Here is a 23,948-nt window from a genome sequence, read left to right as displayed (position 1 = left end):
CGGTGGGGACGGGCGGGCTCAGCCTGCCGGTCCCTGGTTCCCGAAGGGTCGAGAAAACCGCATCCTCTCTCCCGGGGGCGGGCGGTTTGTTGGACAGCAGCACCTGTCACCCCTTCTCTGGCTCAGCACCCCGGCTTCCTCTGTTGCCTGGCCCGGCCGGAATCCCAGGTGAAGTCGGAAGCTGCCGCCTGCAATTCCGATTCAGACGAGACCTGAGAGCTGGGCAGAGCCTGGGGTCAGGTGTGGGGTCTCTGCAGCCAGGACGGAGGACAGAGCCTGGGGTGGGGGAGGAGTGAGGTCTGTGGCCAGATGGGCCATGGAGGCGTGTACTGTGTAAGGCTCAGGGTGGGGGGCTTTGCAGCCAAGAGGGGGGGACAGGGCCTGCGGTGGGCTCCTTGGCCAGCTCCAGGTACCACGGCAGTGAAGCTAAAGGCCACACTTCCCCCTGGAGCCCGGGCATCTCGACAGCCTGAGACGGCTTGCTCCACTGGAGGGGGTCCTGGAGGATAGAGAGGGAGACCCCTGCACCCCAAGTCTCAGTACTAGAACCTCCCTGTCACCCCGGCCCCAGAACCTTCGGCTGAGCAACCTCTTGGTGAAGGCGGGGACGCGCCCTGTCTCCGAACCCACCCCTCCCCACCCCTCCCGGCGCAGAGCCGGCCTGGTGGAGAGGGGGCAGCAGGTGTCCCGAGAAGAGAGAGGAGGAGACCCTGGAAGAGGCTCTGAGGTCTGCAGCTTTCACCCAGGTAACCCGCGGAGGCCCCGGTCGGACGCAGGAAGATGGCCCGCCTCCAGCTGGAGTGGGGACCCGGGTTGGGGCGCCGCCGCTTGCCCCCAGGAAGGCGTCCCAGCTGCGCACCGCGCCCAGGGCCCGGCATGCACCCGCCTCCCCGCCTCTGGCCCACCCCAGCCAGGCGCTCGCCTCACCCTCCCACTGTCCCCCAAACTCTCGCCGGGCGGCCCCACTCCCCGCCCCACCCTGCTCCCCTCCGTGGGGTCCGAGCCCGGCCACCCCGGACCCCAGCGTTGGCCCGAGCGTCTCCGCAGAGAGGCCAGCGCCCGGCCGCCCCAGCCGGGAGGCCCGTCCTCGCGCCCATCCGTCGACCCGCGTCCGGGGTCCCGGAGGGCCAGGTGGGACCGCACGGGCGACACCCCGTCCCGCGGAGCCGTGTGGCCCTGGGGCCAGCGCCGACCCTCCTTGTAAGGAAGGGTCTGCGCTCGGACGGCCTCAGTGCGCCCTGCAGCCCGGGAGGGAGGGGTCGGGGCGGAGCCGCCAGGAGAGGGCGGGGCGGGCCTTGGGGGCGGGTCCGAGAGGGGGCCAGTGGGGGCTGGGGGGCGGGTCCCGGGACGGGTCCTCCAATGGGAGCGCGGGGAGGGCAGGGCGTGGGGCGGACCGGGCGCGGAAGCTGTGGGCCGGGGGGCGCGCCGGCGGGTCTGGGGGCGGGCCTGAGGACGGGGGCGGAGCCGGCGGGGTGGGAGCTGCGGCGCGAGCGCAGGCTGGGTACCGGATCGCTCGCGCGCGAGTCGCGGAGGCGCCGCCGCTGCAGTCGCCGCATCTCCGAGGTAAGGGGCCGCGGGGCTCCGTCCCGGGGCGCGGCGCGCAGGGCCCCCTGCTCCTCCTGCCACCTGCGCCCGCAGGCCGGGGCGCGCCACCCATTCCCGGCGCCCGCCGCGCCCCTTCCCCGAGGCCCAATGCGTCCGTGCGCCCCGCGCCCCGGAGCTGCCGGCTATCCGCGCGGCGCTCGGGCCCCCGTGGCTGCGTCCGGGCGCGGGTCTGGGGACGCGGGGGCACGGGCTGGAGCGACCGGCGATGCAAAGGTACAGGTTTATAATTGGGCCCTAAATGAGGCGCTTTGGCCTTTCTTCGCGTCGGTGCGTATCGCGACAGAGGACGCCCCTCGCAGCCCCTTCCCTCTCCGTGTCCTGCTACATAAACACCGTTCACATGCCCAGGCCTGGGGTGGCGGCTGCCGGCGAGACGGCGGGACATTAGGGCTTAGAGGGTTTGAAATGAAGCCACTGTCATACAGCACGAATTTTAGACCCAGGGCCACAGAAAGGGCCGTTTGTGTCCACTGGCCGAGAATGTACGTGATCCTTTGGCGATAACTCGGCCGCCCCTCTCGGTCCGGCATTAACGTCGCCATATCGGTGCAGGTGAGAGGGTCAGGCCTACACTTTGCAAATCCAGAAGCATCCCCGGAGGGGTGTTCTGTTTTCTTATCGCATGTGGGCACATAACCCGGCAATCAAGATAAAGAGGTTGGCTGCCAGTGTATTTTTTCCACACGCCCCTGGGGACCAGTGCCCCGCCCTTGAAGGAGGATCCAGAGAAACCCTTTATTCTGCGGTTTCAGTTATGTAAATGAAGCCTTGAAATGAGGTGGGAAGAAAACCCTCTCTGTGACTGCTGTTTTGATAGGCGTTTTGTGCTCTCTGATGATGGGACACCTTTTAGGCTAAGCCGGCTATGCTGTCATCCGTCTGTGTATTTACTGGCTAATTCATCTGACGTTTGTAAACGATAAAAGACCTAGCTCCCACGGCCCCCACCACCACCTCCCAGGACTCCCCGTGGCCAGTCTCTCAGGGAGGGTGTGCTGGGGGGGCCTCCCCAGGGCCTGAGCCAGCCCCTGCCGCCTAGGAGGTGATCAGTAAACCCTGACCTGAACTCCAAGTGCACTAGGACCACATCCGGGGATGGAGCAATGGGGCTGGGGAGGGAGAGCTTGGAGCAGGCAGGAAATGGGGGGAGGGGCGGGGGCCATGGGACAGGCGCCTTGCGAGTGCCTTAAACTGGACTCCATGATCCGTCCTCTGGTAGCAGCCCCTGTTCCCACCACATGGTTGGGATCCCAGGGCTCAGTGATGAGTGATGGGGGAAGGGGGTGCTGGTGAATTTCCTGGGGGCATCTGCAAAATGCGTGCCACGCAAGGGTATGTGTGTTTTCCTGGGGAAAGGGCCTTCATGATTTCCAGAAGGATCTGTGACTCAGAAAGGTACCCTAATCTATGTACTACATTAAAAAATTCTTCTCCATCTTTTTGGAATGACGAAGTGATGGAGACTAGAGGAAGCTGTGTTGGCCGAATTCTTATCTCCTCGGTGTTGTTTGGCTGATCTTCGTGAATCCTTCGAAGTTGCAGTAAATAAGCTGTTTTAACTATATACAAGGTTGTAGATGCTCATTGTGGGAAATGTGCAAATCACAGGAGAATTTCGTAAAGAAAATTAAAATGACTGGTCACTGATCGAGGATTGAGAGAAAGCTTTGAGCAGCCCAACTGCCCTCCGGGGCCGCGTCCTCGTGGCTTCCCTCCCTGGCGGGCAGTGGAGCCGCTCCCTGCAGAAGAGGCTGAGAATTAGAAGCTTCCTCAGGGAGAGGCTTGCTGGTTTAGCGCCAGGGCTATTTATAGCTGCTGGTGTTGCTGTGAGGCCGGAGGAGCACGTACAGGAGACGCCATCTGGGGCTACTGGGGCCGTGAGGCACGGCCCCCTCTGCACCTTGAAGTATCAGGTCCTCCCTAGGTCGGGAGGTCCGTGCCCTGGGCCCAACCTGGCACCATCTGGAAACCACCCCAGACCGAGGGTGCTGGGCACTGTGCAGAGGCCACCTGAGCCCAAAACCCTGGACCAGGCAGATGCTGGGATTAGGCAGGAGAATCGACACACGCCCAACTCCTACTGCTTCAGCAGCAGGTGTTTTCTGGGAAGGAAGGTGGGGAGCTGCCTGGGGGGGGGGGCCCAGCGGCATCTGGGGCTCAGACGTGGTCTCCGGCGCCCCATGTGGGCTCGCCCCACTCTTCAGCCCCTCCTGGGGAGACCAGCCTCCTCTTTGGGTGGGGAGGTAACCATGGTGTCACAACCCGTGGAATCCCCAAACTCGGCACCCCCAGGCCACAGCATCCGCGCCACGAGCCCCAGCTCAGCAGAGCCTCTTCAGAGGGGGAACGCCCTCAGCGGCATCCACATGGCACTTCCTGGAAATGGCTTTGATTGGCCCTGCTGGGGTGACAGGGGAGGGTGCGGGTTCTGTGATCTGCAGCCCCCAAGAAGGGCATATGGGGGAAGGGCAGCTCCCCACAGGGACGTGGCATGCTGTCTCCAAATCTCGTTTGCTGACAGGGAAGCAAGACTGTTCTCAGCTTGCAGATTTCCCCTTTAACTGTACAGGATGTGCAGTGACATGCAGTGAAGCTCAATTGTAATTTAATGTCTAAACGTCCAAATGTAGGACCTTCTTTGGTGAAGAAACGTAAAACGTCTTTCACGGGGTGTGAGGAAACGATGGTGTTCTGACTTTGGTACCAAACCCAAGTGTCTTCTGCGACCCCCACTAGCAGGGGGGTGTGTGCTCACCTTGGAAGAGCGCGTTCACGCCCACTTTTCCTTTTCGTAATTAGATTTGTGAAGAGGAAGGACTGGTCCTTACCTTTTTTCAAGCGTAAAAGTTAAGAACACCTGGAGCCCTTTCCTGCCCATTGCCTTGTGTCCCGCAGCACAGTGTCCCCCTGTGTCCCCAGCGTGTCCCATGTCCAATTGTCCCAGCACAACCTCCCCTCTTTGGGCCACATTCCCAAGGTCTCATCCTGTAACCCTGTTGCACCCATCTGTTCAACAGACAGCAGGTGCCAGGTGAGCCCGGCCAGGTCAGCCCTGGGAAGCTCTCGCTCCAGCGGGAATGTCACAAAAGCCAGCATCCTCCGGGGGCCTCGTTCACGCCTCACACTCCCACTGCCTCTGGGTGCGGGGGGCCATGGGCCTCGGAGCCTGGGAGGAGCCGCCAGCACCAAGCTGCCTTCCTGGGAAGGCGGTTCCCGCAGCTCATCTGGGCCTGTCTCCCCCGCCCTGGCTCTGCTGGCTGTTCGGCCCCCAGGCCTCCAGATGTCCCGAGGCTGCTCCTTCGTCCTCCTGCCAGGGGTTGTGGCTGCCCCCCCAGCCCGTTCCTGGGGAGGGGCTCTGCTTTTGCTGTGGTTTTACTACCTGAGCCTGTTTCCCCACCTCTCCGGTTTAGCGTTCAACCTTCCTCCCTCAGAGCACGTGCCCTGCCACGCTGGCGCATTTCGGGCAATGCCGCGTGGAGCCGGTGCACGCTCCGTTCCGTGAACCCGTCACCATCCGCTGATGTCTTGTGTGGGCCCCGGGCCTTGGGGTTATTTCCACGCTCTGGCGTGGCTGCCTGGAGCCCCCCTGCATGTTCCTCGGAGAACGCGTGCGAATGTTTCTGCTGGGCCCTCGGCGCCCCGTCTCCCTCCAGCCGTAGCCGATGGTACCGGCGGCTCCCCGGGGTCGAAGCCCCTTGGCGGCCGCGCTCCACAGCCGCCGGCAGCGGGCAGGGCGCAGTGGCCTCTTGGCGGGTGGCCGTCTGGAGGGTGCGCGCCAGAGCCTGCGTTTCAGGCCGAGGTAACGAAGCCCGGCGTCCCTGCCGGTGACTGGGAGTCTGGATGTGCTGGGCCTCCTCGAGTCCCTTGCCCATTTCTCTAGAGCTGTCTTTTTCTGGTTGATCCACAGGGTTCCTTCTAGGTTCTGGAGACAGCAATGTGTGTTGCATGTAAGAGACACCTTCTCTACCCCGCAGCTGTCTTTTCACTCCTTAATGATATCTTTTGATGAATGGAAGTTCTGAGTTTTAATCTGGTGCCATTTAAGAATCTTTTCCTTTAGGGATAGTGGTTTTTGTGTCCTGTGTAGAGAGTCTTTCCCACCCAGGACATCAGATGCTCTCACGCATCCCCTTCCTGAGGCTTAATGATTTTGCCTTTCCTGCTTCAATCTGTTCCTGAATTAATCTCCATTTTTCTCCGTGTGTCTGTTCAGTCAGCCCGTCTCCTTTTGTTGAAAAAGTTTTCTTACCCGCTTTCCCTGCAGGACCACCTTTGTGGTCCACACTGTCTCTGCACATGTGCGGGTGGATTGGGGGCTCTCTTCTGCCCGGTGGTTTATTTTCTGTCCTTGTACCAGGACCACACGCCACACCACACTGGCTTCATTTCCAGAACTTTCCATCAAGTCTCGAAACCGCTGGGCAAATCCTCCACCTGTTCTTCCTTCAAGATCGCTGGTTAATTCATGGTTCTTTGCCTTTTCGGGTATATTTTACATTCAGCTTGTCTCACTACCCAGACATAAAAAGTGTTAGAATTTTTATTTGGATTAAATTAAAACTGTGGATGAATTTAGGGATAATTGACATCTTTGTATTTCAGACTTAATCCATGTTCATAATATCACTATTCTTTCAATAATGCTTCATAGTCTCTGTGTCGACGGTCTTGCACATCTTTTGTTAAATTTATTCCTAGGTAATTCATATTTCCTCACTTTTTTTAAAATGGTATATTTCTAAATACCTTTTATTGTCTGGTTTTGCTGCTACATGGAAATAGAATAGATTTTTGTATGTTGACCATGTATCCAGAAACCTTGCTAAACTCACGCTGATTCTAATAGTTTTCCTGGGATCCCTTTGGATTTTGTATGTACACAGTCATAGAAACTGCAAATAATGCCAGTTTTATTTCTTCCTTTCTATGTTTATATCATATTTATTTCCTTTCCTTATCTTACCACACTGACACAGTGAGTAGAAGTGTTGATAGCAGGCAAGCGTCTTTCTCTTACTCCAGTTTGAAAAGAAAAATTTTCAGTATTCAAAGTGTGATGATTTTGTAGCTTTTTGTAGGTACCCATTATCAAATTAAGGAATTTATTTCCTTTTCTAATTTGCTAAGAATTTTTGCGGTGAATAAATGCTGAAATCCATCAAATGCTTTGGCTGCAAGATGATAATATGATTTTGGTTCTGTATTGTGTTATGTGATGAATTATATTAAGTTAATGTTAAATGAACCTTGCATTCCTGGCATAAACCAAACTTGATTGTAAGGTATTGATCCTTTTTATCTATTACTGGATTCAGTTTGTTAATATTTTGTTTAGGGTTTTTGTATCTGTGTTTGTGAGATTGGCATAAATTTTTCTTTTCTTGTAACGCCCTTTTCAGGTTTTGGTACCAGGATTATTTTAGCCAGAATGAGTCGGGGTGGGGTGTTTCATCTTTTACTCTTCTCTGGAAGAATTTGTGTAAGGCTGACATTATTTCTTCTTTCAATATAAGGAAGAATCTGCTGGTAAAGTCTTTCAGGCCTGGAGTTTTCTTTGTGAGAAGGGTTTTAAATAAGAATTCAAATCCTCAATAATTATAAAAATTAATAATAAATACAAGAGCAATTATAAGAATATATTTCTTCTTGTTACTGTTTGGTTAAATGGCTTTTGTTTTGTTTTTAGGAATTTGTCTATTTCATTTAAATTATCAAACATTGTTGGTCTAAAATTGTTTATAATATTCTCTTATTATATTTTAATCCCTTAATATCTGTAGAGCTTGTAGGGATGTCCTCATTTTCCATTCTGGCATTGGATATTTGGACCTTCTCTTTATTTTACTTGATTAACGTCCCCAGTATTTATCAATTTTATCAGTGTTTTCAAGGCATTAACTTTTGATGTCGTTGGTCCTCTATATTATAGATTTGTTTTCTAATTTATTAATTTTTACTTTTATCTTCATTGTTTCTAACGCCTTTGTCCTTAATTTGCTGAGGTTTTTTTCCTAAGTTCTTAGATGGCAGCTTACCTCACATATGATGGTGTACCCACATTCGATTTTCCTATGTGTGTACCCCATACACATGCACACATGTATGTACATGTGTGCACATACACACGTTGCCACCACATCTAGCTGTTTTCTTTTGGGTATTTCTGATCCACGAGTTCTTTAATCTGCTCTGCTGTGAAACCCATCCACTGAGTTCTGAATTTTAGTTACTGTGCTTTTTAGGGCTAGAATTTCTAAGGTGTTCTTTTTTCAGATCTGCTTCCTGCATTCTTACAGCTCCTGTTCTTTGCTGGAATTCCTCATCTTGTCCTTTTTCTTCTTTGCACACGGTTCACGTAGTTACTTTAAACTCAACGTCTGATCGAGCTCCAGGAACTGGAACCTCTAGTCGTTTCTGCTTCCTGTTGTTTCTGCAAGTTCTTGGCACTTGTTCCCCCTCTTGGGCCTGGTTGTTTTTTTATCATGTGTGGATATTGTGTTTTTCCCTCTCCAATGGTCGTCTCCTCCTCAGGAGGGCTTATGTGTGTCCTGCCAGTGTTTGGGGCACCAGCTATCCAGATCCCCGCATCCACGCTGGGGGTTGAGAGGAGCCGACCTGACCGCCCCTGCCAGCGGCCCCCGCCCCTGACTCCCGGGCGCCGTCCGCCACCCCCAGGGCAGGGCTGGTCTGTTCAGGGTCCCCTGCCCTCCAGGGTGGGGGGCCTGGGGCTTTTCAGTCCCCGTGGTTGGTGGGAAGCCTCCCAGCTGTCTGGCGGAGGGGGAGTGAGGGCTGGGCTGCAAACCACTTCGGAGACCCTCGGGCTGCCTCTGGGTTTGCGCTTCACACCTGTGCTGGCTGCTTTGGGGCAGGAGAGGCTTTGCGGCCTGCAGGCGACACTGTCCCTCACCTGCCAGCCGTCAGACCCAGGCAGCGGCCCTTCCCCGCAGGCCCCTCTGCTCCTCCTGGCCCTGCGGTTGGCTTCCCCGCCCCGCCCGCCCTCCCCGGGCCCCGGCCTGCCCTCCACGCTGTGGGGTCCGTGGGGTCTCGGGCGGCCTGAGAGGCCTGGCCCCAGGACCTGCCGTGCGGGCACGTGGTGACCGCAGGGCGCCTGCCGTCGGGAAGAGGCCAGGCCATCTGCGGGCAGCTCCACGTTCCTGGAGCCAACAGACTTCCTGTTGAGGGTCTCACGTGCACGCGAACTCGAGGCCAGACCCTGTCTGCGGGGAGGGTCCTCTGCCCGCTCTCGCCTCTGGGTTCTGTGCCGCCGCCCAGGCTTCACTCCTCTGGGCCTTTGCAGGCGCTTTTCTCTGGGGCAGGGACCCTTTCTGGTGTCCCTGCTGTGTGCGGGTCCTGGGGCTGCTGTGACAAAGGACCACAGACTTTTGACTGAAAACTACAGAAATGTGTCCTCTCCCAGTTCTGAGGCCAGACTCCCAGTCCGAGATTGAGGTGTCGCAGGGCCGCGCTCCCTCCAGAGGCACCAGGGAGGGTCCCTCCTGCCTCTTCCAGCTCCCGGGGCTCCGGGCATCCCTGGGCTTGTGGCCACGTCCTTCCCGTCTTGGCCTCCGTCTTCACATGGCTTCTCTGTGTCTGTGTGTCTCCTCTTCCGTCCCTTGAAAGGACACCTGTCAATGGACTTAGGGCCACCCTGGTCCAGAGTGGACCCATCTCGAGATCCTTAGCTTGATGACGTCTGCAGAGACCCTTCTTCCAAACAAGGTTCCTCCACCTTGCGAGGACGTGGACACACCTGACTCGGGGCCGCCATTCACCCACTACACGTGCCCTGCACAGGGCCCGCCCGACCCCAGGTTGGCTGCAGATGCCGTGTTCTTGGATTTTGTAAGAAACATGCTGACAAACAGTAGAGACCGGCTCTGGGACCGGGGGACTGGGGCCCAGGATATGGTTCCTGGGAGGCCAAGGGGTCCCAACAGAGTGAGTCCCCTCAAAGCCCCCAGCTTCGTGGTGACCCAGAGAAGTTCCTGCTGTCCACATCAGTTCTTCTGAGGGGCAGGGGTGGCAAACCTGTCCTGGCCCCTTCCTCCCGCCGTGCCCGTCCCCTCCCCCACCTGCCCCACCAGCAGGAGCCCCCAGGCCCGAGGGTGCGGCTCCCACGGTGATCTCACTGCAGGGCAGCGCGGGACGCAGGATGGCCACGGCCCCCAGGAGGGCGCCCTCAGCTACCCACTTTCTTCTCTCTCGTCCCAGAGAAACCGCGTTTGACTTGGGCGCAGGGGACAGTGTGGCTGTGACTGGTTCCCAGGCTGCCCCGAGGGATGGCCTAGCCTCAGTGCAGGAGGTCCCAACCCCACGGGCCGTTCCGGGCCTACGGCCTGAAGCATGTGACCCGGGACCTGCGTGGCACCCTGCTCGGACGGTGCGGCCGCTCGTCGCGTCCCGCCGGGGCCCCTGCAGGGACGGGAAGGCGGCAGGGCTGCCTCCACGCCCGACACTCCCGGGGCCGCCTGCTCTGCGGGGCCGGCGCTCAGAGGCCGCTCTGTGCCCGCCTGGGAGGCTGCCGCTGCCTGGGACGAGTGGTCATTCACATCGAGTGTCGGGCCGCCGAGGAGGGGTGGCCGTATTATGATTAAAATGTGAACAGTTGCCAAAGGGCTGTGTTGTGTTCCAATGGACGCTGAAGTAAGGAGCCAGAGCTGCGGGCCGGGGAGCGGGCCGGGCCAGAGGCTGTGCAGGCCCGGACGCCTCTGTTCCCCTCGGGCTGTTCACTCGGAGGCTGTGCCTTTTCCAGGGGCTGCGCCGAGGGCGAAGCTGGACCCCGACCCTGGGCGCCTGAGCCCTGGTGGACGGAGGGGAGGAGGGGGAGGCGACGGCATCCCTCCCCCCGGCTGCTGGCCGCTTGGTCTTCTGCACTTTCTGTCCTAACCCTCACCCCGCCCACCTCATCTTGGCTGCGAGGGACAGCGCGCCCACCCGGCAGGGGTCAAGGAGGTTCTCCCCGGGCCCAGCTGACCAGGCACCCTGGCCTCCTGTGCGGCCCCGGAGCAGCTGTGCTTGGGGTCTACTTGGGGCTGCTGCTGTTATTCCCCCGCCCCTCCGTCCGCATCAGTCCTGGGACCGGCCCCGGTGGGCTGAGCCGTCCAAAGGGGCTGGGCCGCCCTGGGAAGCGCCTGCTCCCGCTGCACTTCTCCCCTCCTTCCCGCGCTTGGCACAGAGCCTCTGGGCTGCCTCTGCGCGTCCAGCAGCATCCGGCGAGGGGCATTCTGTGGCCAGGCCCTACACGGCCGAGGTCAGGTGCGCTCAGCGGACTGTCAGCCCGGTCGGCCTCAGGCGCTCCATCGAGGTCCAAGGAGGGCTAGTTTGTCAGATGCTCGGGAACCTGGCATTTCCAGGGCCCCTGCGGTTCTTGCGCAGAAGCGGGGTCTCAGCTGGACCCCGGGCCTTGGGGGCACACCCGCGGGCGCAGCCACGGTCCAGGGACTTGGGCTCTTGGCCCTGGTGGAGGGTGCCGCCCCTGGGCCCAGCTTGGTGTAGACATCTGGAGGGCGCTGGCACCACGCCGGCCCTGAGAGCGCAGGAGGGCGGCACGTGGGGTGGGCCGACGGGGCTGAGGACCAGGGACGCCTGAGCAGGAGCTCGAGAGCCCAGGGCTCCCACCCCGGCTCACGGCTCCAGAAGATTCCTTCCGGCATCCGCTGTCCCGGGAGCCCTTTCCCACCTGCGGGCCGGTCTCCCGGTCCCGAGCAGCCTCTAGGACGAGGTCGGTGACAAGAACCCCCGTCGAGCTCTAGCGCGTCGTCAGCGACACCCCAGGGCGCCCCGGAGACCACAGCGCGCTGAGGCCTCTGGATCCCCCAGCTCCCCGACCCTCCAAGTAGGGGGCTCGCCAGTGGGGCCGCTGTGTTGCGGGGAGGTTCCGGACTTGGGGTGCGATGCCCAGTGATCCGGCAGAGCCCATGCTAGGGTCCGGGCGCCGTGGCCGGGCCGTGACCCGCGTTGCCCCCGTGCCGCCGGCCCAGCTCGCTCGGCGTGAGGTGGAGCCGGGCTCCGTTTCGGGAGGTTTGGCGTCAAGGAGGCCGGCGGGACGGGCCTGAGGCCTGAGCAGCGCCCCCTCAGGGCCTGGGAGGAGAGGGGTCAGACCCAGTGTTTCCCAGACGGGCCCAAGGAGGCGGGGGTGGGGATGTCACACGGCCCCCAGGCGGGTGCTGGGAGCGCGTGGCGTGGCAGGGCTGGGGGCGGGGGGTCCCCTGTGCGGGTCCCAGCTCCCAGACATGCGCATCTTCTGGCCCCCATCCTGCCCCCCGGAGGCACGCCATCCCCGACCCCCCACCCCAGGGCCAGCAGCTTTCCCAGGCCTCCCTCCAGCGAGCTTGGGCCATCCTGGTGCACTCAGCACCCGCCCGGGGCTTCGGGCCCAGAGGACCCAGGAGGTGGAAGGGGCCCCGGGGGCTGGAAGGCACCTGGATCCCAAGGGGCAAGATGCTTGAGGCCTGGTCCGATCGCAGGAAGTGCCTGCAGCTAGGGTGTACATTATGGGCAGTATGAGGCGGGGCATTGGGAATGAGGGGCTGAGAGCTGGTTTGGGGGAGTCGGGGTGGAGGTGCGTTCACACCTGCGGAAGCAGGAACACACACTCCACCTTTAATCTCAGTGCAAACCTGCGTTCTGCTCGAGGAAGGGGAACCAGGAGAGGCAGGGTTGCTGTCGCCTTTAAAACAACACCTGGCCCAGCTCACATGCACACCTGGCTCAACTCACATGCACACCTGGCTCAACTCACATACACACCTGGCTCTGCTCACATACACACCTGGCTCTGCTCACATACACACCTGGCCCGGCTCACATACACACCTGGCCCGGCTCACAGACACACCTGGCCCGGCTCACATGCACACCTGGCCCAGCTCACATGCACACCTGGCCCAGCTCACATGCACACCTGGCTCTGCTCACATACACACCTGGCCCAGCTCACATACACACCTGGCTCTGCTCACATGCACACCTGGCCCAGCTCACATACACACCTGGCCCAGCTCACATGCACACCTGGCCCAGCTCACATGCACACGTGGCTCTGCTCACATACACACCTGGCTCAGCTCATATGCACACCTGGCCCAGCTCACATTTACACCTGGCCCAGCTCACATGCACACCTGGCCCTGCTCACATTTACACCTGGCTCAGCTCACAGACACACCTGGCTCAGCTCACATGCACACCTGGCTCAGCTCACATGCACACCTGGCCCAGCTCACATTTACACCTGGCTCAGCTCACATGCACACCTGGCTCAGCTCACAGACACACCAGGCCCAGCTCACATGCACACCTGGCCCAGCTCACAGGCACACCTGGCCCAGCTCCCAGGCACACCTGGCCCAGTTCACAGACACACCTGGCCCAGCTCACAGACACACCTGGCCCAGCTCACAGACACACCTGGTCCAGCTCACATGCACACCTGGCCCAGCTCACATGCACACCTGGCTCTGCTCACATGCACACCTGGTTCTGCTCACATTCACACCTGGCCCAGCTCACAGACACACCTGGTCCAGCTCACAGACACACCTGGTCCAGCTCACATGCACACCTGGCCCAGCTCACGTGCACACCTGGCTCTGCTCACATACACACCTGGCTCTGCTCACATACACACCTGGCCCAGTTCACAGACACACCTGGCCCAGCTCACAGACACACCTGGCCCAGCTCACAGGCACACCTGGCCCAGCTCACAAGCACACCTGGCCCAGCTCACATTCACACCTGGCCCAGCTCACATACACACCTGGCCCAGCTCACAAGCACACCTGGCCCAGCTCACAAGCACACCTGGCTCAGCTCACATGCACACCTGGCCCAGCTCACAGACACACCTGGCCCAGCTCACAGGCACACCTGGCCCAGCTCACAAGCACACCTGGCTCTGCTCACATTCACACCTGGCCCAGCTCACAGGCACACCTGGCTCAGCTCACAGGCACACCTGGCCCAGCTCACAGACACACCTGGCCCAGCTCACAGGCACACCTGGCCCAGCTCACAGGCACACCTGGCCCAGCTCACATTCACACCTGGCCCAGCTCACAGGCACACCTGGCCCAGCTCACAGGCACACCTGGCCCAGCTCACAGGCACACCTGGCCCAGCTCACAGACACACCTGGCCCAGCTCACATGCACACCTGGCCCGGCTCACATGCACACGTGGCCCGGCTCCCAGGCACACCTGGTCCAGCTCACAGACACACCTGGCTCTGCTCACATACACACCTGGCCCAGCTCACATACACACCTGGCCCAGCTCACAAGCACACCTGGCCCAGCTCACAAGCACACCTGGCTCAGCTCACAGGCACACCTGGCCCAGCTCACAGGCACACCTGGCCCAGCTCACAGACACACCTGGCCCAGCTCACATGCACACCTGGCCCGGCTCACATGCACACGTGGCCCGGCTCCCAGGCACACCTGGTCCAGCTCACAGACACACCTGGTCCAGCTCACAGACACACCTGGCCCAGCTCACAGGCACACCTGGCTCTGCTCACTTGCACACCTGGCCCAGCTCCCAGGCACACCTGGCCCAGCTCACATGCACACGTGGCCCAGCTCACATGCACACCTGGCTCAGCTCACAGGCACACCTGGCCCAGCTCACAGGCACACCTGGCCCAGCTCACAGGCACACCTGGCCCGGCTCACAGACACACCTGGCCCAGCTCACATGCACACCTGGCCTTGTTGCAGGCACATCACTAACATGGATTCCCAGCCCTCCTGGCTGGGGGCACTGTGTGCTGATGTCACGCAGAAGCTGTGACTGTGGCATATAATGGTCTGTCCTGTGTCACCTTTTCTATAGGTTTTGCTTCAGGTAGTCACGTCTTAAGGGCATTGCCAGGGAGAATCATTCTGGAGACATAGGCCTCGTGGCGCCTTTTTGGGGCGTGGACAGCCTGTGAGGGGCTGGTGGACCAGGGGATCACGTGGTGTCTGAAGACAGCTGGGCCCCCGTGGTGGGGTGGTCCCTGGAGCCTGGTGGACACTCCGGGGCAGGTGTCCCCAGGTCCGCTCGTCCTGCATCTCCTTCCACTCTGGGCTGTGAGTCCACCTTGCAGCTGCCCTGCCGTCTCCAAACCCTCATTTGAAAATGCAAATCCGGTAATGCAGTCCATCCCCACACCCGCCGTGAATCCCTCATCAGTTCCCAACTCCGGAGCCCGCGGGGTCAGCCGTGCCTCAGCAGGGCCTGGCCAGGTGGCACTCACACAGTTCCTTCCACCTCACCTGCCCACCTGCTCCTCCTACCCCTGGCCCTGGCCCCACACCGGGACCAGCTGCTGACAAGCCTCACGTGGAGGGAGCAGGGACGGAGGCCGCTGGGCCTCCAGTTTGCCGCGTCCACAGCCAGCCACAGCGACACCTGGTCACGAGGTGCAGGCCCACACGTGGATACTGTTCGTCCTCGACGGCTCCAACATCGGCTGTGTTATTTCTGCTCCCCCCACCGTCCTGCTTCTCCGCACAACAGGACGTCACCTTGGAGAGCTTCCCATCTGCATGTAGGGTCTCCTGTTGCTTTTGTTAAAGTAATTTTCAGGTTAATTTATTAAGCTACAAACGTGGAGCCCAGGATGGAGAGCTGGGTCCTGGGGCTCATCACCACAGCCGCAGTCACGTCCACCCTGCCCTGAGCCCCCGGGTCCTGGACCATCCTCGCCAGCCACCGTGCCTTCTTGAGCTGCGCTGCCTTTTCTGTTTGGGGAGCTTGTAGGTCCTGAGTTCAGCAGGGCCCCGCTCGGGACCCCCACGATGCCGGGTTGCCTGCTTCCCCCCGCCGACCACGAGCCGTGACCCTGGGGGTGGGCGTCGGTGCTCAGCTCCCGGCTCCCCCGAGCTGCTGGAGGTGGCGGTGTCTTCTCAGCCCCGTGGGGACCCGGGCCCAGCTTTGGGCATTCACTGGGCTCCTGACGCCATCAGCCACCCCCCCAACATGACCCCCCCTCACCCTGGGCCCGGGCCGCAGCCCTGCTCGGCCCTCGGAGTCTCCACAGACCCCCGCTCTCGCCTGGGGCTTCCCTCTCCTACTAGCAGTCTGTTCGGCCCCCTGGGTGGGGGGCACCCTGGTCAGCAGACTGGGCCCTGAGGTGGGCGCAGCAGCGTGACAGGTTCTGGATCCCTTCCCCGAGGATGGTGTCACCCCACTGACACCCGGGAAGGAGTCACTCGGGGAGTCCCCAGAGCAGGAGGGGCCCCGAGTCCCCCAGGAGGCTGGCCTCGTGCTCCCCCGTGCTGGAGGCTTTGACTGTCGGGGACTTGGCGGCCAGGGCGCCGGGGCTGGAGGCGCCCCGCCGTGTCCTGCAGCAGATGGACACTTTGTCCCGGGGTCGCACAGTCGCTGGCGGGCCACAGCCCCTGTCCGCGGGCAGCGGGGGCCTTGGGCAGCTGCCCGCAGAAGCAGGTGACCTCTTGTTGCTTCCTCCCAGTAGCATGGCTGACAGCAGGCCCAAGCCCCCCAAGCCCGCCAACAAGACGCCCCCCAAGTCCCCAGGGGACCCCGCGAAGGACAAGGCAGCCAAGAGGCTGTCACTGGAGTCGGAGGGTGTCAGCGAGGGGGCGGCCGCCGCGGGCCCGGAGCTCAGCGCCCTGGAGGAGGCCTTCCGGAGGTTTGCGGTGCACGGGGACACCAGGGCCACCGGGAAGGAGATGCATGGCAAGAACTGGTCCAAGCTGTGCAGGGACTGCCAGGTGATCGACGGCAGGAACGTGACCGTCACCGACGTGGACATCGTCTTCAGCAAGATCAAGTACGTGTGCGCCTGGGACCAGGGGGCTGGGAGCGGGGCTCTGCGTTCTCTCGGGCGGCCAGGAGGCGATGCTTCGGGACGTCGTCCCCGCCCGGAAGACAATGCCCGGGAGTTTGAACCAGAACATGCCCCCGTGGGGCCGGGAGCCCAGGTCAGGGACGCTGCTGCAGCCGCCTGCCGCGGCCCGAGGGGTCTCAGGTGGCAGAGCCCGGCCCGTGGGGGGCTGCTGGGGGCAGGGGGCACGAGTCCGGGAGGTGGGCGTCTGTGGCGCCGCTCCCCTCAGCTCTGGGGGACGTTCGCGTGTGAAGAAGAGCGGGGATGACGAACGGTGGCACCGTGTGCTTCTCCGTGTGCGTGTCTGCACGCGTGTGCACACGGGCTCGGGCGTGTGGTCCGGGCATCGATATGCCCCCTCCCCCTTCTCCTGCCCTTCACACCTCGTGACCACACCTGAGAACAGCAACAGTGTCCCCGAGGCATCACACAGACACGCACACACGTGCACGTGCACGCACACACAGGTAGAACTCAGGTCTCCACTCTGCTGGTCACGGCTCACCCGGAGCACGGATGCCCTGGACAGGCCTTGGAGACCGCGTGTGCAGGAGGCACGGGCAGTGGAGGCGCACGGGCCCTTCTGCCCCCCGGGAAAGGGAGCCCCATCTGGTCCCGGTCCCGCTCTGGAGGGCAGGGCACTGCTCAGACACTCAGGGAGGAGGCTTGGCCCCTGGCGCCCAGGCACTACGGGGGCCCCACCTCAGAGCCCGGCTGCTCTGGGCCCCAGGGTCTCTGCCTCGGCTTGCTGGGCGCGGGCCGTCGCGGGAAGTGGGCGGCTGCAGCCCCGGCCCGGCGAGGGGTCGTGGTCAAGACACAGTCAAGACCAGCCTGTGGCTACCCCCCCCCCCGCCTTCCTGGACCTGAACTCCCTGGGGGGTCCCTGTGACCTGTGTCCCACTTGGGAGAGCCTGTTCTGGGGGAGGGTCCCCCAGACCTCCCAGCTGTGCAGGGGGGGACCGTGCCTTGGGAACAGAGAGGAAGGCAGTGCTCCCTGGGGGGTCCTGGGGGGCTGGTGCCCTGAGTCGGGTCGTGGGGTCCTGCAGGACAGGCTGGGAGCCACCCCTGGGGGACCAGGTCTGAGGAGTGTGGGGCGCGGTGGGGACGTGCGCGGCCCGGTGTGCGGGTCGTGGGACCGCGGCTGCTCCAGGTGGCAGCCACGGCAGAAGCGCCTCAGCTCGTGGGAGCCGTGGGCGCGGAACCACACGGGTCGCTGACTGCCGACGGCTGTTTCTGTTTGGGGCGGTTGCCATGACTCTGCAGCCCTGCCGCCAGCCCCGTATCTGCAGCCTCTGTTTAGGCCCGTCGTCATGGCAGCGCTTGTTTGTTTGGATGTTACTATGTGTTAAGTTTTAAACAAGCTTCTTGCAGCTCTTCCCCAGGCCTTGATTGAAGACTGCTGTCTCTGGGACCCCCCCACCCCCCCCGGCCCCAGGGCCGAAGGAATTAACTCAGGACCCCGTTCCCATAAGCAGGAGTGTCACCCCCAACACTCCCACCGGGGGGCTGTGGGCCGCAGGGTCCCTCGCGTGTGTGCCCAGGTGGGAAGGCTGCGGAGGCAGAGGGGGCTCTGCTGGCCCCTCCTGGCCCCCACCCGCTGGCTTTCTGGCCAGTGGTGGCGTTTCCCGTGACTGGAGCCCTGTCTGGGCTGCAGGTTAGGAGGGCGCAGGTTGGGCTGGGGACGTGGCCCATTTTTGCCGCACGGGCCGCAGAGGGAACTGTCTGAAGCACAGAGCTTGGCGCATCGGTGCAGAGACCCAGGCCGGGCGGGATGCCCGCGGCAGCGGCGGGCAGCAGGCAAGGCCGGGTGCGCTGTGCAGTCCCGGACACGCCAGCGGCGCCCAGCCCTGCCCTGCCCTTCCCTGCAGGCTGGTGGGTGAGGCTGCGGCATTCGGGGCCCTGATCCCAGCATGTGCTTCCAGCTGTGGCGTTGGGGGTCTCACAGTGTCCTCCGCGGGGGCCTCTCCTGGCCGCCCGAGGCTGTGCAGGGCATCCAGCAGCTTCTGCCCTGGCCTCCTTGGGGCCTGCCTGGTGTGTCTACAGAGGGCCAAGGCTTCGGGGGGGCAGGAATCGGGCAATTCCGCCCATGCTGGCTCCTCATCCCATTGATATCGGTGTTGGACGCCAGTGCACGCAGGTCTTTTGATGACCTCCCCCAAACACCCAGAAGTGGTTTCAGTGACCTCAGGTGCATCTGTCCCCAGAACCCATCCCTGAGCCTCCAGCCTGCGTTAGGCCCTCGCGAAGTCAGGAGGAACGTAGGACGCTCTTTCCTGCCTGGGGAGTGGCTGACTGCTGGGGCCACAGCTGCCCTTCAGGCGGCCGGCCTGGAGGCCGCCAGACCTGGGTTTGAGCAGCCTCATTCCAGGTTGCCAGCAGCGTGGTCCCTGGGGCCCAGGAGCAGGGGGCTGGCGCCTGCCCGCTCCCGAGGCCTGGAACCAGACGTGTGGGCAGCGGCCACATCACACTGCAGCCTCACGCGGCATCCAGGTCCTCCAGACAGCGCTCCCGTGGCAACCCGCACAGCCCTGCTGGCCCAGGGTCTGATGGGAATATCCCGGAGGCTCCCTCCTCTGACCCTCATTGGTGCCTTAGTCTCCCCCTCCAGATCCCACTTCCTGCTCTCTGGACGGGTCACCCAGGTCCCAGCTTCTGCTGCTCAGGGGAGCCTGGGAGTCGGCTTTCTCCAGCCCCCAAGCGGCGTGTTATCTGTGGTCCAGAGGGGGCCCCTTGCTCCGTCCTAGGACGTGTTAGCCAAAGTCCAGCGGCCTTCGTGACGCTGGCCCTGGAGACACAGACCTCTGTCCTCGGAGGGCTGCGCTGGCCACCCCCCCCCCGCCCAGATCCCTGGCCACCGAGTGTCCCTGGTGACCTTCGGGGGTGGCCGGGCTCATCCCTCTGCCTGCCCTGCGTTGGGCCTGGAGGTCTGGGGACGCAGGGCCTGGGGAGCACAAGCCACGGGGCCGCGTGTGTGACCAGTGACCCCGTTACTGCTGGACCAGCTTTCCAGCAGAACAACAGCCTTCTGAGCAGGGCGCTGGTTGGCCCCAGCGCTGAGCCGGGAGGAGGGGGGCTTGGCGGGGGGACCCCCTCCAGTTCTGTGCACTCCCGAGAACAGGCTCCCTGTGTGTGGGGAGCCGTGTAAAGTGATCACGTGTCTCCAGGGAAGAGGCTGGCAGTGTCATTCGAGAACTCCCCAGGCACTGCTCTCAGCGGGGACCGGGGGCCCCCTGGGGAAAGCTCCCTGCCAGCCCAGACCAGGCTCCGAGACCCTGCCTGGCGGTCATGGTGGGGACACGTGGGGACACCCGGCCCCGCCAGGTGGAGCAGGCAGGTCAGCGCCCTGGGCCCGCACGTCCACTCGATCTGAATGCAGCCTCTGACGGAGGCCCCGTCGGCCACGCCCCCGCCCCCCAGCCCGAGTGACTCACGCTGGTGGCGCCTGGTGCCCCAGCGGCCGGTCACCAGGCTGGCAGTCAGGCCTGGCATCCGTGAATAGAGACGGGAGCGCCTTGGACAACCCAGGACAAACAAGTGGGGCCCCGCGGCCGTCGCGGGTCAGCAACCAGCAGGGATGGCAGGTTCCCCGCCCCGACAAGGCCCGGAACACGCTGCCCGGGACAGCTGGGCCAAGGGATCCCCCCAGCCCGGCCCACAGACCTCAGAGCCGCTGTGGTGTCGCAGCCAGGCTTTGAGGGGTGGAACCCACCGCCGGACACGGGGGCTCTGATGAGGCCTGCGGTCCAGGTGCCCCTCCCGACAGCCGTCCAGGCCTCTCGGGCTCCACTCACCATCCGCCCACGTGGCCTCGCTGGCGGCACGACTCGGTCGTCCTCCCCATGGCCCCTGGGGCTGTGTCCTCCCTCCTCTGTCTCCCCGACCCCGGGGTGAGCGGTCAGCAGGTCCCGTGTCCTCAGACTCACGTGTCAAGTGCCTGTGAGTCCCGGCATGCGCAGGGGACATCCTGAGGCGTGTTTATCGCTTACCGCTGGGCTGTCTGAGTTCTGGTGACTGAACAGAACCACGAATAGGAGAGCGACACACGCACAGGTTTACGTGCGAGTGAGACCCAAGAGGGGTCGCAGGGCTGTGCGTGGGCTGCCAGCCCACCTTCTGGGGGATGCTGCCACGTGCACCCTGCCACACCGTGGTGTCCTTTTATCTGGTTTACTTACTTCCGCTGTCCCAGTGGGTGTGCGGCGGGGCCGCATCCCAGTTCAACCTGATTTCCCTGGTGCCCAGTGGCGTGGCGCGTCCTTCACGGGCTGGTTTGCACTTGTAGATCTTTGACAAAGTGTCCAGTTCAAGTATTTTGCCCAACTTTTTACACTGGGTTTTTTCTTGCTGTTGAGGTGTAAGAGTTCTTTGCGTATTTCAGATACAAGTCCTTTATCAGATTTTCTCGTCTGTGGCTTGTCTTTTACTTCTCTTAACAGTGTCTTTTGAAGAGCATGGTTTTAAAAATTTTGGTCAAGTCCAATTCATTGTTTTTCTTTTACGGACTGTTTGTTTGTGGGGGGTCGTTCCTGAGAAAATCTTTGCCTAAGCCAAGGTCACGAAGAGTTTCGTCTGGATGCTCATCCGGAAGTTGGATGGTTCGGGGTCTATGATATCAACGTAGGACTGTGGTCCAGCTGAGTTCATCTTGTAGACGGCGTGGGGCACAGGCCAGGCCCTTTCCTCTGCGCACAGCCTCCGGCCGCTGAAAGGACAGTTCCACCTCCACTCACTGGCTTTTGCAACCTTGTCAAAAACCCTTACATGTGGCCTGTTTGACTGTCCTGTGGCCGCCCTGCGGCCGTCCCTGTGGCTTTGCGGCCGGTGCTGACGTGGGGGCAGCCCCCTCCCACTTTGCTCTCGCCTCTCCAGCCGGTCCCCTGGGTGCCGGCGGCCGCGCTGTCTCGAGCCCTTGGCTTCTGCAGGCAGCCTTTCTGTTGGTCCCCGGGGCACCTCCCCCCACCTCCTCTTACTGTAGAACATTGAAAACCTCACTGGATGGATTAGCTGGGGAAGATCCAAAGTGGCAAAAGTGTTTTTCAGTTAAAATTCGTAGAGACCAAGAGCCAGTCTAGAGCCATTTTGAAATTGCGAGAATGGACTTCCCTGGTGGCACAGTGGTTGTGAATCCGCCTGCCAATGCAGGGGACATGGGTTCGAGCCCTGGTCCAGGAAGATCCCACATGCCACGGAGCAGCTGAGCCCGTGCGCCACAACTACAGAGCCCACGCGCCTGGAGCCCATGCTCCACAATAGGAGAGGCCACCGCAATGAGAAGCCCACACACCTCAACCAAGAGTAGCCCCCGCTTGCCACCGCAACTAGAGAAAGCCCACGCGAAGCAACGCAGCCAAAAAGGGAGGGAGGGAGGGAGGAGAAAGAAATTGCAAGAATGACCTACCAGGTCCCGGGCAGCCGTGGGATGTGTCTGGGTAAGGAGCTGCTCCTGGGTCCCGGCTGTGCCCCAGCCCGCCCGGTGCTGGTCAGGCCCCGGCTACGGGGAGGCGGCCCCCAATCCTGTCCCCGAGTGGGGACCGTACCCCCCACCCCCTGGCGACCCTGCGCAGGCCGGTGGCCCCAGCCAGGACTGCAGCTGCCTCTGTGCCGTGGGATCCGACGTGCTTTTCACCCACTTTCCCTCTGACGGAGGCCACACACTCGCCCGCTTTAGAACCAGACAAGGATGTGTTTTGATGTCCAGTCGTTCACAAAGGATGTGCTTCCTTTCAACTTTGTTCCAAGACGATTTATGTTTGCTGCCATTGCCGATGGCAACCGACCGTTGGGTGCAACGCTGCAGACCAGGGCGGGGCAGGGGCACGTTCTGGGTTTCAACGGCAGACTCGCTCTGGGCTGTGGGAAGGAGGTGGGGTGAGGGTCCCCCGATGACACCGGGGCCCAGCCCAGTGGCTGCTCGGCGTCCCCTCCCCGTGGGGGGTGCCTGGGCCCGGTGGGCGCCCCCTGAGCCCCCTCTCCCTGCAGGGGCAAGTCCTGCAGGACCATCTCATTCGAGCAGTTCAAGGAAGCGCTGGAGGAGCTGGCCAAGAAGCGATTCAAAGACAAGAGCGGTGAGGCGGCCGTCCGAGAGGTGCACAGGCTCGTCGAGGGCAAGGCCCCCATCATCTCGGGGGTGACGGTGAGTGCGGCGGGCGGGTCTCGGGAGGGAGGCAGAAGCGTGGCTCCCGGGCGCCGGCGGCCCCCGTCCGCGGTCCGGGCCCCTGGGCTGGACTTCCCTAACCTCGTTCCCCGCTCTCTTGCAGAAAGCCATCTCCTCGCCCACCGTGTCGCGGCTCACGGACACCACCAAGTTCACGGGCTCCCACAAGGAGCGCTTCGACCCGTCGGGCAGGGGCAAGGGCAGGGCGGGCCGCGTGGACCTGGTGGACGAATCAGGCTACGTGCCGGGCTACAAGCATGCGGGCACCTACGACCAGAAGGTGCAGGGGGGCAAGTAGCCGGCGGGGCCTTCTCCCGTCGCCCGGTCCCCCCGCCGCCTCACACTTCGTTACATTCCTGTGCTTGCAGGCAGAACTCGGACCCGGGGCTGGGCGGCCGCGGAGGCTCCAGGCCTCCCTCCCGCCCGGGCCCGCACTCCCCTCCACCCCAGCTTTGGCCCCGACTCACCTTTCCTAACACACCTGCCTCGTCCCCGCCAGGAAGTGGGCAGATGGCCCTTTCCAAAGTGTCTCCCAGGGCCAGACCACACCGGCCACTGGTTTGCAGCATAGGGGGCGTTTTAAAGGAGCTGGGGGGCAGACCCTGTCGGCGCGGTGCTGACCCGCAAGCGCCAAGGCACCAACCAGCAGCACCGATAAAGCAGAGGGAGCCCCGGACAGGGCGCCGCGGGGCCCGGAGAGCACCACGCAGGTGTGGGAGGCGGGGCGCACCGTGCACGCTTGCACACCCAGGCACACACGAACGCACGCACGTACCCACACTACGCACGCGCACTACGCACCCACGCACGCACCCGCACGCACGCACACGCGCTCAGACGCACAAACCGACCGCCAGGTCTGCGCTGAGGGCGGGCGCCGAGCTGAGGGCTGCTGTGCGCAGGAAGACGCATCCTCTGTCGACCAAAGTGACTCGAAGCGTGACGTCACGAGATTTAAAAATGGAAACTAAGGGCAATTCATTTCGCTTCTCTGAGAAGAAATAGGAAACAGTGATGCATGTTTATTCTCAGAACGCCTCAGGGAAGACTCAGAATATCCCGTCTCTGTGACTCCCTCCCAGCGGCCTGTGTCCCCCCCGCCCCGAGCCGGGAAGACCCCGGGGGCCCTGGGCTAGAGGCTGCGGGTGGCCCGACGGCTCTCTCCCTGCTCCTCTGGCCGCTGTGGTTCCTCTGGCCTCTCTGGAGCCTCCGTGAGCGGCCTTCCCTGTCCTCCCCGCTCAGGAGTGCAGAAACCGCAGGGCAGGACCAGGCCAGGGGAGGGCCTGGGGCCGGCAGCATCTGCGGGGTTTGGTTTCTCTGAGACGCCACAGGGGGGGCCTCCTGCTGTCACAG

The 23,948-nt window shown here is 62.1% G+C and overlaps 1 protein-coding gene across 2 annotated transcripts; it reads left to right on the top strand.

Annotated features, from left to right (window-relative positions):
* Positions 1-1,471: 1,471 nt before the first annotated feature.
* On the top strand, positions 1,472-23,163 carry LOC118893524 (tubulin polymerization promoting protein). Of its 2 annotated transcripts, none has more exons than XM_036849177.1 (4): positions 1,472-1,563; positions 16,070-16,387; positions 22,421-22,574; positions 22,699-23,163. In XM_036849177.1, the coding sequence occupies exons 2-4, from the start codon at positions 16,071-16,073 to the stop codon at positions 22,891-22,893; spliced, it is 666 nt and encodes a 221-aa protein (XP_036705072.1). In that variant the 5' UTR covers positions 1,472-1,563; position 16,070; the 3' UTR covers positions 22,894-23,163. The 2 variants fall into 2 exon arrangements, with proteins under 2 accessions (XP_036705072.1, XP_036705074.1); XM_036849179.1 differs by having other exon boundaries at positions 16,067-16,387.
* The last annotated feature ends 785 nt before the right edge of the window (positions 23,164-23,948 follow it).

The sequence above is a fragment of the Balaenoptera musculus genome, chromosome 3 (genome assembly GCF_009873245.2).
Source record: "Balaenoptera musculus isolate JJ_BM4_2016_0621 chromosome 3, mBalMus1.pri.v3, whole genome shotgun sequence".
NCBI lineage: Eukaryota > Metazoa > Chordata > Mammalia > Artiodactyla > Balaenopteridae > Balaenoptera > Balaenoptera musculus.
Note: the sequence above shows the minus strand (reverse complement) of the source record. Positions and strands in the feature narration are given on the sequence as shown.

Excerpts from the sequence above, each read along its gene's own strand:
- LOC118893524 (XM_036849177.1), top strand. The coding sequence starts at position 16,071 with ATGGCTGACAGCAGGCCCAAGCCCCCCAAGCCCGCCAACAAGACGCCC. Across the intron at positions 16,388-22,420 it reads ATCGTCTTCAGCAAGATCAA|GGGCAAGTCCTGCAGGACCA; the intron begins GTACGTGTGCGC and ends CTCTCCCTGCAG. Across the intron at positions 22,575-22,698 it reads CCATCATCTCGGGGGTGACG|AAAGCCATCTCCTCGCCCAC; the intron begins GTGAGTGCGGCG and ends GCTCTCTTGCAG.